The 14,007-nt window shown below is 37.8% G+C and overlaps 1 protein-coding gene across 1 annotated transcript in view; it reads right to left on the bottom strand.

The window, feature by feature from the left end:
- The window catches only part of Iqcm (IQ motif containing M), a 352,279-nt gene that overhangs the window by 249,585 nt on the left and 88,687 nt on the right, over nt 1–14,007 (bottom strand). The window contains exon 6 of the mRNA XM_021220812.1: nt 1,016–1,131. Within this exon, the coding sequence (XP_021076471.1) occupies nt 1,016–1,131 (116 nt within the window). The remainder of the gene's footprint in view (nt 1–1,015; nt 1,132–14,007) is intronic.

The following is a 14,007-nucleotide window of genomic DNA, read 5'->3' as shown; positions in this document are numbered from 1 at the left end:
TGAGATTCAGAGCTGTGAGAAGAATGAGCTTGAGGGCTAACATCTGAGATTCAGAACTGTGAGAAGAATGAGCTTTTGTTATTTAACCAAACTAGTACCACTCACTCATATTTCTCTATGGTAGCAAATGGGAAGGAAGAAAATTAAATAAATCATCGACATATAAAAATATAGGATAAAAGAAAAGAGGGGTCACGCATAGTCACACACAGGGGAGATCATGTAAGAAGCATTAGATACACAGAGTGACTCTCTGAGACACAGTGTTATAGCTCTGTAGTCTTTTTTAAAGAATTGGTGCTAAAGATTTTTAAAACTGAATTTCCTGTGGTATTCATGTCCCTGGATCTAAGGACTTACTCTAATAGAAGAATCCTAAAGACTGTCAGATTAGAGGTTCACGTGCTGTATATTTGAGTCTTCATCCTAAAAGTCTTAAGTAAGCAGTCAAGACATTGCATTTGGATTTTCTCAGTCCTTCCATTATCATACTTCAAGCAGATGTTTTCATTCTAAGTCTCTACTTGAGTCCTTGATATAATACAGAAAACAGTAGCCATGTGATCGCATGTACAAGAAACCATGTGATGGTCCTTTGGCTCAGTGCTTTTCTAATAAAATAGAATGTACATATTATGGGTCAAGGTGATGAGTAAATTTCACACAAAGCATGGTAAAAGGACTCAAAATTTTCTTCGGGATGAAAAATTTTCTATCTATCTATCTATCCATCTATCTATTTTGGTGAGGTTGCTTTTGATTTTGAGACAATATCTTAGAATTGTTGCCTGGGCTGACCTCAAACACACAGCCATTCTCCTGCTTTAGCCTCACAGGGGCTGGGACTGCAGGCATGAACTGAAAAGTCGTAGCTGAAGAAATGGCTTTCAACGAAGAGTTTAGAAGCAAAAGAGCTCCACTGTACAATTTCATGTTTTTTCATCAAAATTGACACAATATTTTACTGGGAAAGAAACAGCAAGTAAATTCCATGTCCATATTTAAAAATACTTACCATATAATAATCCTTAAATGTCACTGAGGACTCTGATAAACTCTGAGCAGATTCATGAGGCAAATGGGAAGATCTTATCGATGCAGTGCTCCTCCAATCATAAAGCGTCCTGTCAGCTAGAAATATTGATGGAGGTTAAAATAATATTTATCTAAGATGAGTACATACTGATCATAGTGCTTAATGATACAAGAAGGAAAGCAAATCATCTTTATGGGCTCACTTTTCTGTGTTAAAATCACATCTTGTCATCTCATCAGAGAGAGATGAAGAAGTGATTGCCCTGCACACAGAGAGACTTGAATTAATTAGCTCCTTCACAGTAAAGCTTCGTGTTTTTATTGCATCCAGTGTGCTATAGGCAAGCTAAAGGGTTCATCCTCAGTACTGACTTCTCCAAGAATGTTGACTCCTTTTTTTTTTTTTTAAGGAGATTTCAAGTAAAATCCTATTTGTGAATTGCACATATAAAAAAAAAAGGAAAACTTCTTTGTCATGTAAGTATATTAAAAGGAAATCCAGAAAATTATTAAGGACTTAAGTTTTAAAACTGCAAAGTAGATGAAGTTGTGAAAGAGAAACAGCCAAGAAGTAGGCACCCTCAGTTCTTCTGTGGAAATTCTGCTGCAATCTTTTCATAAAATATCCAATTGTTTTTTTAAAGGAAAAGAAAATGATGAGTATGACAACCAACCTGTACCCCTGGGAGATCTCAGAGACTGAGCCACCAAAGAACACACATGGGCTTGAATGAGGTCCCGACACATATGTAGCAGACATGCAACTCAGTCTCCATGTGGGTCCCCAACAACTGGAAAGCCTGACTGTGGTATATGTTCCCCAACTGGCCTCATTGAGAGAGCATGTGCCTACCCTGGCAGAGAGTTTATGCACCAGGGTGGGGAGCTACTCAGGCGGAGCCACTCTCTCTGAGGAGATAGGTGGGTGGGAGAGGGTATCTGTGGGGGAAGTGGGAAGGGGAGCAGTGTTTGATTTACAAACAAATAAATTAAAAATAAAAAAGAAAATGATGAGGAGATTTGAGATTTACCTGATAATTTATTTATCAAAAGTACTCATTCCTTTTTTTTAAAAAAAAGAATAGTTAGTTCAATCTTGCCATTCAAATAAGTCAAATCATATCAGATTTCCAACTTTCCTAATATTTACTCATATATTCTCTTCAGAAAGTGTCAGTACAATATTTGTAATGTATTATTACACAGCAATTTTGAAACTTCAGTCATACTTGATTTTAGCTGCTTCTATTTATTTATAGGATCATAAGCTAAATGTCTTACAGGGAGGCAAAATGTAAATTAAAATCATAAAAGAGCAAATGTTATTGTACACATACCCCATTATACATGCATATTTTATTTGTATATGAGTATCTGTTTAGTTAAAAGAGTTTCTGGTCTCTATCAAAATGTTTAAAACCTCTTTCAAAAGAGAGTACAGTAAATCATATATTTCACTCATGACTCAATATGAATACAGAAATTCTTTAGTGGAAGCAAATTTTAGTAAGAAGTGTACAGAGAACTGGTTAGATTAAAACAACAAAAGATGTGGACCAGAAAAAGTCACATATCTCTTACTGAATTTTCATAAGCCCTGGGAGATGCAGGTTGCACAGGACAGTTCAGACATATGGTAAGTCCTCATATTTTCTGTAAAGTTGGGGGATTTTTTATTTGTTTAAGTGTTTTGCATGCATGTACATCTGTGTACCATGAATCCATTGTCCATGGAGCCCACAAGAAGGTGTCAGATCTCCTGGAACTGGTTACAGGTGGTTGAAAGACACCATGTGGGTGCTAGAAATGAAACCAGATCTTCAGGAAGCACAGCCAGTGTGCTTAACCACTGAGCCATCCCTCCAGCCTCCTTGTGGAGCTTTAACTCACTCAAAGCGAAATCCCATGATATCCTCGCTACATGTCCACAAGGAGTGCTTGCATGTGGCTAGTCCCCAGTTTCTTAAGTTATGCATGGAGACCCATGAAATTGTGTACCTGGCAGGAAAAAATGGCTACAGTATAAAGTTTCAAAAAGTATGACAACCTAAAATTAACTCAAAATTCAATACCCAAGTACACCCTCACTGCCACTTCATTCCACCTTGTATTTCATGTGCCTTTGTGACAAACACTACCAACAAATACTGCCTGCAAGATCACAGCTCAGATTCAAGATGACGGCATGATACAAGTTGTTCTTTTACTATGTAGACTTTTCTGCTCTTGTAGGAATATAATGGCTGAATTACAAAGCAAAGACTTCATTTTTAGAATGGAAGTCATGAATTACTTTTTCCTTAGATCATGTTATATTAGAATTTTTAAAATTCTAATTTAAAAAAATTTTAAATTTAAAAGTCTGTTAAGAATTTTAAAATTCTGTTTGAGTTGTTGACTCAAGCATCACTGTTTTATATACATTAAATAAATTTTGGCTTGGGAGTAGAAAACATTTCTGACCATTTATGAAATGGCCCTAAATAGACTACTGCAATTTTGCTCTAAACAATTTATATGATGCAAGTTCTCAGTACTGATAAGCATAAAAATATCAATCAACTCTGAGAAAAAATGAATATATTCTGTGTCTTACAGTTTCAAATATTCAGCCAGGACTTAATTCATTCTATAAACAAGCACATCTATCTCATGATTGTGTAACTCCTCTTAATCTTCAATAGTAAAGTTACATGCATATCAAGGAAATGTTTTCAGATAATCTTTTCCTGATTTATCAGTAAGCATTTTATTTTCTATGTCTGTTTTATAGATCCCTATACTTGGGGGGTACAATTTCTAAGGCAAAAAAGGGTTGCAAGTCAAAAAGTTTAGGAAGTCCTGTTCTAGAGAACTGGAAATCTATTTCCAATCTCCGATTTAAGTTCATGAATTTTTCTGGGGCCAGAGCAATATCTTACATGAAATGACCCCATGCCTCTGCCTCATTAGCACTGAGAATAAAGTAGCTACACAAATGCTGGTTTAAAAAAAATTGGCCTAAGTCCAAAAAGCTATAGCCCTCTGATTCTCAGCAAAGGTGCCACAAGCATATGTTGGATAAAAACCCTCTTTGAAAAATGGTACTTAGAAAAGCATACACATACTTGTAGGAGAATTTATCCAGACTCCCAGATTCCACCCTCCCCCTCTACAAATCAACTCAAAGATCTCTCTCTCTCTCTCTCTCTCTCTCTCTCTCTCTCTNTGTGTGTGTGTGTGTGTGTGTGTGTGTGTGTGTGTTGAGACAGGGTTTCTCTGTATAGCCCTGGCTGTCCTGGAACTCACTTTGTAGACCAGACTAGCCTCAAACTCAGAAATCCGCCTGCCTCCCAACTGCTGGGATTAAAGGTATGTGCCACCACTATCCCTCAAACTCAAAGATCTTAACGTAAGACCAGAAACTATAAAATACCTCAAGGTATCAGCATAGGTCAGAATTTTTAAAACTTTTTTTTTACACATAATAGCTGAGAAACTGAGAGCAACAGTGGCAAGGGGTTTGTGTTGAATTTAAAAGCTGCTGTGCAGTATAAGAAGCAACAGGGGGAGTGACAGTCTTCAATACAGGAGAGATACATTTGCTAGATGTGCACCCAACAGTTATTAATATCCAGACTGCATAAAGAAGTAAGAAAAATTAAAAAGAGGAATAATAAACTCAATAAATGGACAAATTGTCTGAAAAGACACTTCAAATAAAGGATAGCAAGCCAATAGATGCATAAAAGATGTCTAGAATCTTGAGCCATAAGACAAATGAAAATCAAAACTACATAGATAAATGTACAAAACTAAATCCCAGTCAGATGGTTATTGTGAAGATGTCAGAAAAGTACCGCTCCGATGCCAGATCACATGGGACAAACCCACTACAGATGCAAATTAGGGAGCCAGAATGGAACATAGTATGGAAGTTCCCCAAAGAACTGAAATAGAACTTCTATCTGATCCAGCTATATCCCCCAAAAGAAACAAAATCAGCTTACAACAGAGAAACTTGAACCTTTTCTTGCTGTGTTAACATAACATCTAGGTTACAGAACCAGTCAAGGGGCCAATACATAGATAAGCAGAAAAACAAAATGTGGAGTATACACAAGTGAGTTTTAGTCAAACATAAAGATGATATTGTGTCATCTGCAGAAAAAAAAAGATGGAACAGAAGATCATCATGTTAAATCTAAAAAGCTATACTAAGACATATGCCACCTGTCACATGCACTGTCGGGGTCCAGAAAGATAGATGTGAGCGCAAAGTAAAAAGGCACAACTGTGAGTGCAGATGTGAAAGAGGAGAGTTGGAGAAAGGGGCCTAGGAAAGGGCAGTCAAGGGTATGAGCATGATCAAAGTCGTGTGTGTGTGTGTGTGTGTGTGTGTGTGTGTGTATGTGTGTGTAGTGTGTTGAGTGTGTTTGAATATGTGTGGTGTGTGTATATGCGGTGGTGTGTATGTGTTTGTGTGTACTGTGGGGTGATGTGTGTGTGTGTATGTGGTGTGTGGTGTGTGTAGTATGGTGTGTGTGGTGTGGTGTGTATGTGTATTTGTGTGTAGTCTGGTGTGATGTATGTGTGTATGTGGTGTCTGTGTGTGTGTGTGTGTGAATGTGGGGGATGTATGTGGTGTGGTGTGTGTGTGTGTGTGTTTGTGTGAATGTGGGGAGTGGAGGTGTTATACGGTATGTGGTGTGTGTGTATATGATGTGTGTGTCTATGTGTGTCATGTATGTGTGTGTAAAGATTTTAATGAAATCCAATAATCTATATGATTACTATATATTAAAGGGAGAAAATATAAAAGAAAAACTCAAACCCTATAGAATTATATGAGCAAAGCAGGGGATCTTCCTGACTACCAATGGATCAAAGCTCCATATGGAACTAATACCACACAATTTATTTCTAAAGAACTCGGAGTGTTTTCAAATATTTTATCCTGTTTACCTGCCAGACAGACTCGTGCAGTTGAAAAGGCCATGTATTATTTTCTCCAGTATGTAGGTATCACACTAGAAAATATAGCTATAACGTTTCCACTCCAGGAAGCATAAAGCCTCCACTAAAATCTTCAAGGCAATCATTCACACACTGATGTATGCTAATGACTTCCCTTGGAAGCTGGCGCACAAGGTGACAAGCAACAAATCCCAGTTTATTCCACAAAGTCAGCCCAAAGTTATAAGCTTATACTTTAAAGAAAACCAGAGCCATTTGTCAGACAAAATTATCACAAATTCTCCTCAGAGTCAACAAGCTTCTGAGATGATGCCACAGAGAAATGAAGACTCTGAAGTCAAGGGGTGTGTGCAAGCATGCGTGTGTAAAGGATGCACAGGACAGGCTGCACGTTATTAACGTTATCAGGCAGAATCATTAAACTTTTCATCAAAACATTCAGCAGCAGTGAAGAGCAGCAGTTCTCTAGCATTAAAAACGTAAAGGCCTCCTCACACTGATGTCTTCCTGACTTTGCAGTTCCTCATTTCTTATTTTAGTCTCTCTCTTGGAAAATACCACAAGTTCATATTATTCCACTGGCTTCTGCATATCTCACTGCCAATCTAGACACAACTGAAAGGGCTTCCCTTTTCTTAGATCCCAGCACCGATTTGATGCTGGGATCATTTAAATGGTGTGACAACCAGCAAAGGCATAAAAGTGACAGCTCCCAAGCAATACAGCTTCACGCGGGGACAGAAATGCTTTCACAGGATTTTAAATTGCCACCTTTTGGGGGACAAGATATTTTTACCAGATAATCTTTCCTCAGTTTCTAATATTTTCACAATTATAATGGTAATAGTTTCTAAGTATCCTCCAGGTAGAAGACTTTTCACTTTTATTCAAATTTATGAATCGAACATGAGCCAATTATTTAAATAGGTGGGAGATGTTTCTGAAGCCTAATAAGCATAGCTGTTTTAGAAATTTAAATTACTCAAATGATTCACAGAAAACTGGTAAGACTGTGTACCTGGGCATGCTACCAAAGCATGAGGGGATGGGAGGAGAGAGGAAGAAGCAAAGGGTTAGCTGGCATTCCCCAGTGTCACAAACAATAGACTTGATTAGCTGGCATTCCCCAGTGTCACAAACAATAGAGTTGTTCAGTTCATCTGAACATTGGCAAAAGACAACAGCAATTCAAAATTCACCTAGAAGGTTTCACTCAACCAAGAAACGAAATGCTGTGAAGTAACAGTGCATGCAGCTGCCGCTGAAGAAGGCCCAACGAAAAGCCAATATATCTTTATTAGGACATGACAGAACCAAATGCGTTTAGTGGTCTTGGGTCCCCAGAGTCTCTTTAATGCTAAGCTCATTTTGTTTCCTTTCTAACAATTCCTTTGTATTAATTAATTCTTAGAGTTAATTACACATGCAGTTTTAATCTGTAGGTAATTACAAACAATTAATAGTTAGAAGAGGGAATTAACAGTTCTTAGTTTGATTATCTATATAATTAAAAGGGATGTAACCTAAAGTTGACAAATAGCATCTTAATCATTTGAATAATCAAATCTAAAAAAGTTGCTTGGGTAGCTGAATTCTATCTGCTATATTAGTTGAATTTTAGAATAAGTGGGTAAATGGTCCACTTAAACTAACTCATGTATTATTTTGTAAATAAAAGTGAACACTGTATGTTCACTTTATAGCTACCTTTTGTTTCAATAAAATGAATTGTTTTGAAATAGATTCAAGAAAAATAAATACATATGTAAAAGAAAAAATATCATTCCTCAACATTTTGATGTTTGTGGCTGATGCCCCTATAAAAATTGATTAATAAAAAAATCCTGTTTATTTATCAAAGTTTTACATGACACAAACCTTAAGACCCTAAGAAAACTCACTTTGTATTTGGGCCCTATAATGGTTTATCTTGATTTTATGACTGAATCTGGTATTATTTCAGAGACATGCGAGAAGAGTTATCCTAGATGTGGATGATGCCGTGGCACAGACCAGAGTCCCAGGCAGAGTAAGAATAAGGAAGACATCGGCTAAGCATCAGTCTTTGGAAACAATGTGTCCAGATGCCCCATACTCCTGCCATCAACTAAACCTGTTTGCTCTCACAGCCCCACCTTCTACCACCAAGGCAGACTATATGCAAACTATGGGACACAGTTAGCCCTTCTTTTAGTTGCCTCAAATCAAGTATATTTTACCACAGCAATGGGAAATTTAATTGATGTTAGTCTGGTATATGTATAGAAACACTGGTACAGGATTTTAAGTCTCCTACTACTTAAAAAATAATATTAACTATGGAAGAACTGCCTAATGGTGATAAATTAGGAGGGATGCTGCGCAAAGTCAGCTTCTTCACTTGGTTCCTAGTCTCCAAGCATTGGACAAGGCGCCTGACAAGGGAGGGTCTCCAGAATAAAGCGGTGTAGATAATCTGAGGTGTGGCTTGCTTCTGTATTGATGAGAGAGAGAGAGAGAGAGAGAGAGAGAGAGAGAGAGAGAGAGAGAGAGATTGTAATTTCTATTTCTATAACCTGTATTGGAACCTTTCTTCCTTTCTTCCTCCCTGGCCCTCTCTTTAACCAAAAATATGCAGCACTTAAAGGCAGCACGTTCGGGGGTCATTGTGTTCTAAGTCTTATCTCAACACTCTCTGAGTGTTAGTAATATAACTGGTTGCAGACGGAGAGCAAATGCACAAGCTAGCACAAATTAGAAAAAACAAGGGGACTTGTTTCTGAGGATGAAAGAATATAAGAGAACAGTGGCCCCTCAGTGACATGTTTCTCTGAATTCCCAAGAACTTGAAAAAGTTTGGCAGATACATCCAAGCTAATGGTGAATTTAAATGTTCAGAAAGAATGATGATTTCTGATTCTATCTGCTTGTTAGCTTCACCCATGAGAAAATTCCTTACAGCCCCAGTAAAATGCCACAGTATAAAGGGAAAGCTGAAAAGGCTCAAGGTCACAACAAATTAAATCCAAACATTCACCATCAGTCTGTACAAGAGAATGCTTCCTTTAATTAGGAAAAATGAAAATAAATCAAGGAAAGACATTCATGTACATCTTAATATAATCTCAATACTCAATCTTAAAGATGATAAGGTTTAACACCTCCAGAAGAAAGAAAAAGAAAGAGAGAGAGAGGGAGGGAGGGAGGAGGGGAGAGGGAAGAGAGAGAGAGAGAGAGAGAGAGAGAGAGAGAGAGAGAGAGAGAGAATTGTCTCACTTTGTGTCTCTCTCTGTCTCTCTGTCTTTCTCTCTCTCTTCACATCTACCGAAATCTACTTGGAATCGCAACTCTAACACAAGAGGAGCAGAAAACTCCAAATCTGGAAGAAGGTTTGAAACAAACCTCATGTTAGAGGAAAACTCCATGCAAAGGCTGAATGTGACAGGTTTGTTAGCAATACATAATGAGGATTATAGGCCATCATGCTACAAATAGGTAGTGATAATTAAGAAAGAAGACATGAGATCAGGAAGATCTTACCTCAGTCAAGCCTAAGTGTTGTAGGTGGACATCTGAAGATTATTGGGGATGGTAGAGAGGAAGACATTGGCAACTAATCAAGCACAGAACTAGAAGTGAGTAAATGACACACCAAGAGAGAATGAGCAAAGCTGACGAGAAAGCACGTGTTGTGCTATAGTCACTCCCTTGGAATAGCGCGCCTTCTCTCTATGCAGGCCGATATCCATGGTAATGGGATTTAATCGGAACTGAAAATGCAGTTTGCAAAACTATGCACACACACACACACACACACACACACACACACACACACTTCCTGATCTAATCGGAACAGTATCCCTAAGAAACATGGATGTGGATGCTGTCCTCATTTCACAGAGGAGAAAACAGAGTACTTCATATCCCCAAGTGTAGACAACTGATAAGACAACATGTGAAGCCAGATCCAAATTTGATACCTACCACACTGAGACACAAGGAAAAAGGCCAATGGCTGACTCAACAGCGTCACCCAAGATGCTGACATATTGACTCTGTAAATGTTCCATTCTTTGTCACAAGAGATTGCTCAGCTGTGGTTATACTGAGAGGAGGGGCGGGGGGACTACCTTGGATTTTCCTGGTGGGCCTTACATATAATTACAGGTGTATTTATAAAGCCAAGTGATATGTGAGCACAAGAGAGGAACAGACTAGTGACAGAAGCCACGAGTAGATCAGAGTGTCAGGGACAGGAATTGGAGCAGGAATGAAGGGACCATCGGTAACCAGAAAAGGTAACAAAGTAGATTCACCATTAGTCTCTGGAAGGAACCAGTACTACACATATGCTAGGTCCAGTGAAATTAATTTTATTTTTCTTGCCTCTAGGACTATATTCAGAAAATGGTTATGCATATAATTGACATAGCAAGTCTGATACCATTGTCTGAGTTTAAACTAGATGGATGGTGTATGATTTATAAATGGCTGATAGTTCCACAGGAAATGAATACAGTCTCATGTCTAAAATTTTAGGAAAGGAACTTAAATACAAAAAAATACTTTTAATTTTAAAATTATTATCTGATTTTATATATATGAGTGTTTTGCCTGTGTACATTGCTACTCACCATGTGTATACCTGGTGCCTTGGAACCTATTGAGGATATCAGATCCCCTAGGACTGGAGTTATAGATGGTTGTGAGCAGCTGTGGGTGCCTGGAATTGAACCCGAGTTCTGTGGAAGAGCAGCCAGTGCTTTTATTTGCTGAAGCATCTTCCAAGCCTCCTCCAAAAATGTTCTAGTAGACCAGGGTCAAGTTTACTATTGTTATGATTATGATTATGATTTAAAACAAGCAAAAATAAGACTAAAAACTAGTAAAAATGGTTAGAAAAATAAAATTAAAAATGAGCACTTTTTATAAAACAAGAAATACAAGGAGAAAAAGTAAATGGAAGGCTTCAAATGTGGTTTGGAAGCAATGGGAGTGTGTTTGACAGCACAGAATGCCAAAAGAGCGGACTTGGCAAGCACTCCTGCAAAGCAGATGATAAGCATCCAAAGATGGAGAAGAGAGGGGAGATTAGAGAGTGGTGAGGATGAAAGTGAGTATCTCTGTAAGGAATTGCACACAATTGCACACACTACTTAAGATGAGACCAGAGCAAGTACAAACGCAGGTAACAAACTGGAATAAGTGCCCGACCAGAAATGATCAAAATCTTCTTGCAGACTTATTTTTAAAGTTTATGTCATCACTAACTGAAATATGTTTGTTATATCCTACAAAAAAAGAAATAAAATTTTAATCTATAATAATAAAGAATATTTGTTACAGATTTGAAAAAGAAAAATATGTGCAGAGGTGTGAAATTCAGATATTTTCTTTTTCTTCTTCTTTTTGTTTTTTGTTTTTTATTTTTTATTTTTCGAGACAGGGTTTCTCTGTATAGCCCTGGCTGTCTGGAACTCACTCTATAGACCGGGCTGGCCTCGAACTCAATAATCCACCTGCCTCTGCCTCCTGAGTGCTGGGATTAAAGGCATATGCCACCACGCCCAGCTTTGAAACTCAGATATTTTCAAATTCATTCTGCAAATCTGCAGAAGAAGCAATCAATAGTAGACCAACAACAGGATCTTCTAAATAAATAAAAGTTGCAAAACAGAAACTGTATTAGTAACTTTTCTTCAAGGTTTAAAGGCCAAAGGGGAAAATTCTCAAATTGACTGAGAAAAGCTTGCTTTTTATTTGAATACCCACACAATCCTCTGAAGACAAATATGTGAGTCAAATTTAAAATGGAAGAACTTTAATTCAGGTGCAACAGAAGCAGCCATTCTGCTGATAGTATATCCAGATCTTAAGACCATGTACTACCATGGATTAGACATGCAGACTTAAGGGCTGGTCCTGTCTATGCCTGGGAAGTCACCTCACTGCATAGTAGACTTTCCCAGAAACCCCATTGTTTGATTCTTAAATATCTTGAACTCAAAGCCACTATGAAACTGTCATCAGCTTTCGAGCAGATTCTTGGGCTATGTTTACCAGAAGTCCCAAATCCAGTGCACTGCAGTGGCTGAACATCTAACTTCATTAAGAGCCTATACATCAGGGCCAAGAAGTGGGAGTGGGTAGGTAGGGGAGCAGGGGTGGGGGGAGGGTATAGGGTACTTTCAGGATAGCATTTGAAATGTGAATAGAGAAAATATCTAACTAAAACAAAAGAGCCTATACATAGAATTCCAGTAAACAAGATTATCCAAGAACAATAAATGACCATTTTCATTTTCATAGAACTTAAAACATGACTTGTCTTCTTTGTAAGAACTCAAGCTGCAATACCTGAAGCATGCCATTCCCCTCCACAAAGCCTCTCACTGTACTATGGAACAACCTTTAAGTGTCTCCAAGAAGCCTAGAGGTTTATCAGGGAATAAAATATACCCTGAAAACTGTGGGTAAAAAATATATCCAAAGCTAATAGCAATAAGTCCAGAGTATGAAATACCAGATAACTGTCAGTATTTATTTGAGGATGTGGTTGAGAGTATTCTGTATCATTTTTTTCTGCAATAAACCATATCTAACAGGAAGCTTCGAAACATATTAAAAACATAGCCATATAATGTAAAGCAAAATTAACTTAAAATTACTGACAAAATCAGACTCTGGAGAAAACATAGAACTTGAGAAACATTTACTTCTGTAAAAACTAAATTTTGCTCTTTTTCTTTAAAAGATAGTTTATACTTGCAGAGCAGGAAATTCACTTTCTTGAAACTTCCTTTGAAAAATAAACATAAAAAAATAAACATTTTCTCTAAAAGTAGAGAAGGTGGAGGCTAGGACAAAATCACTCAAGATTCAGAGTTAGAGTCTGTTCCCAGAAAAGAGTGGAGGCAGCCTGCTGTCTGGGTAGCTTAGAGAATGCTTGGGCCTAGGAAGTGGGGATTCCTGATAGAAAGCCTCAGGGCCCAGGTCTCCCATAGACCTGAATTGCAGTCTGGAAACACCTCATTTGATTTCTCCAAATTCATTAGACACTGCTCTTTAGACCAACCTGGTCTGATCTTACTTCTTTTACTGAAGGGTTAGATTTTCAACTTTATATACCAGAGGTCAATGGGAATAGATTCTGAGGAAAGTAATTGCCAATAATCAAAGTCTTTTTAAAATGTTTGTATTTTAATGAAATGACATTGCTGGATTGCTGTAATGAAGAGACACTCTAATGTGTTAGTTATGTTTGTATTGCTATGATAAAACAACATGACCAAGGCAACTTATAGAAGAAAGGTATTTTTAGGGTGTGTGGTTGCAGAGGATCAAGTAATGGAGGTGGCAGGGGATCACACAGTGGGAGGCAGGAGTAGCTGAGAACTCACAAGCATAGTTCATAGCGACTGTACTGGGAATTCCACATTGCTTTTGAAACTTCAGAATCCCTTACATTCCCTCAGGGATATTCATCTTCAGCAAGACCACACCTCCTTAAACAACTCAAGCAATGTCAACAAAGGGCGATCAAGTACTCCTGCTTCTGGGTCTGTGGAGGGCATTCATATTCAAACCTACACAACTGAGATGCAGCTGAAGGTTAGTCAAAGTGCTGAGTATAGCATTATTTATGTTTACATTCTGTTGGTTTTTAAGACAGGGTCCTAAGACTGTATCCCAGGCTGGCCTCAAATTCACAGCAGTCATCTTGCTGCCGCTTCCACTGTGCTTGGATTACTAAGGCTCATAAGCCATAAGTTAATTGTCATAGGAAATATCACACAAGCAAGATTAGTTAAAAGAGCTAAGATGCAAACTCTATCATGATTAACATTTACAATCATTATTGAAGATTAAGTTAAGTCATTTCCTCCTGTCCTCTGTCTTCAATGTTTTCATCAAATACAAATCACAGGTGAAACATAGCTCCAAATTTCTACTTGCCATAAATAGTAGAGCAGTTCTGAAAGGATGACGTTAGCTCTACACGTCAACCCTTCAGGACTTAAGTATGGAACTCAGATA

Source organism: Mus pahari, chromosome 20 (assembly GCF_900095145.1).
Source record: "Mus pahari chromosome 20, PAHARI_EIJ_v1.1, whole genome shotgun sequence".
In the NCBI taxonomy this organism is placed as follows: Eukaryota; Metazoa; Chordata; class Mammalia; order Rodentia; family Muridae; genus Mus; species Mus pahari.
Note: the sequence above shows the minus strand (reverse complement) of the source record. Positions and strands in the feature narration are given on the sequence as shown.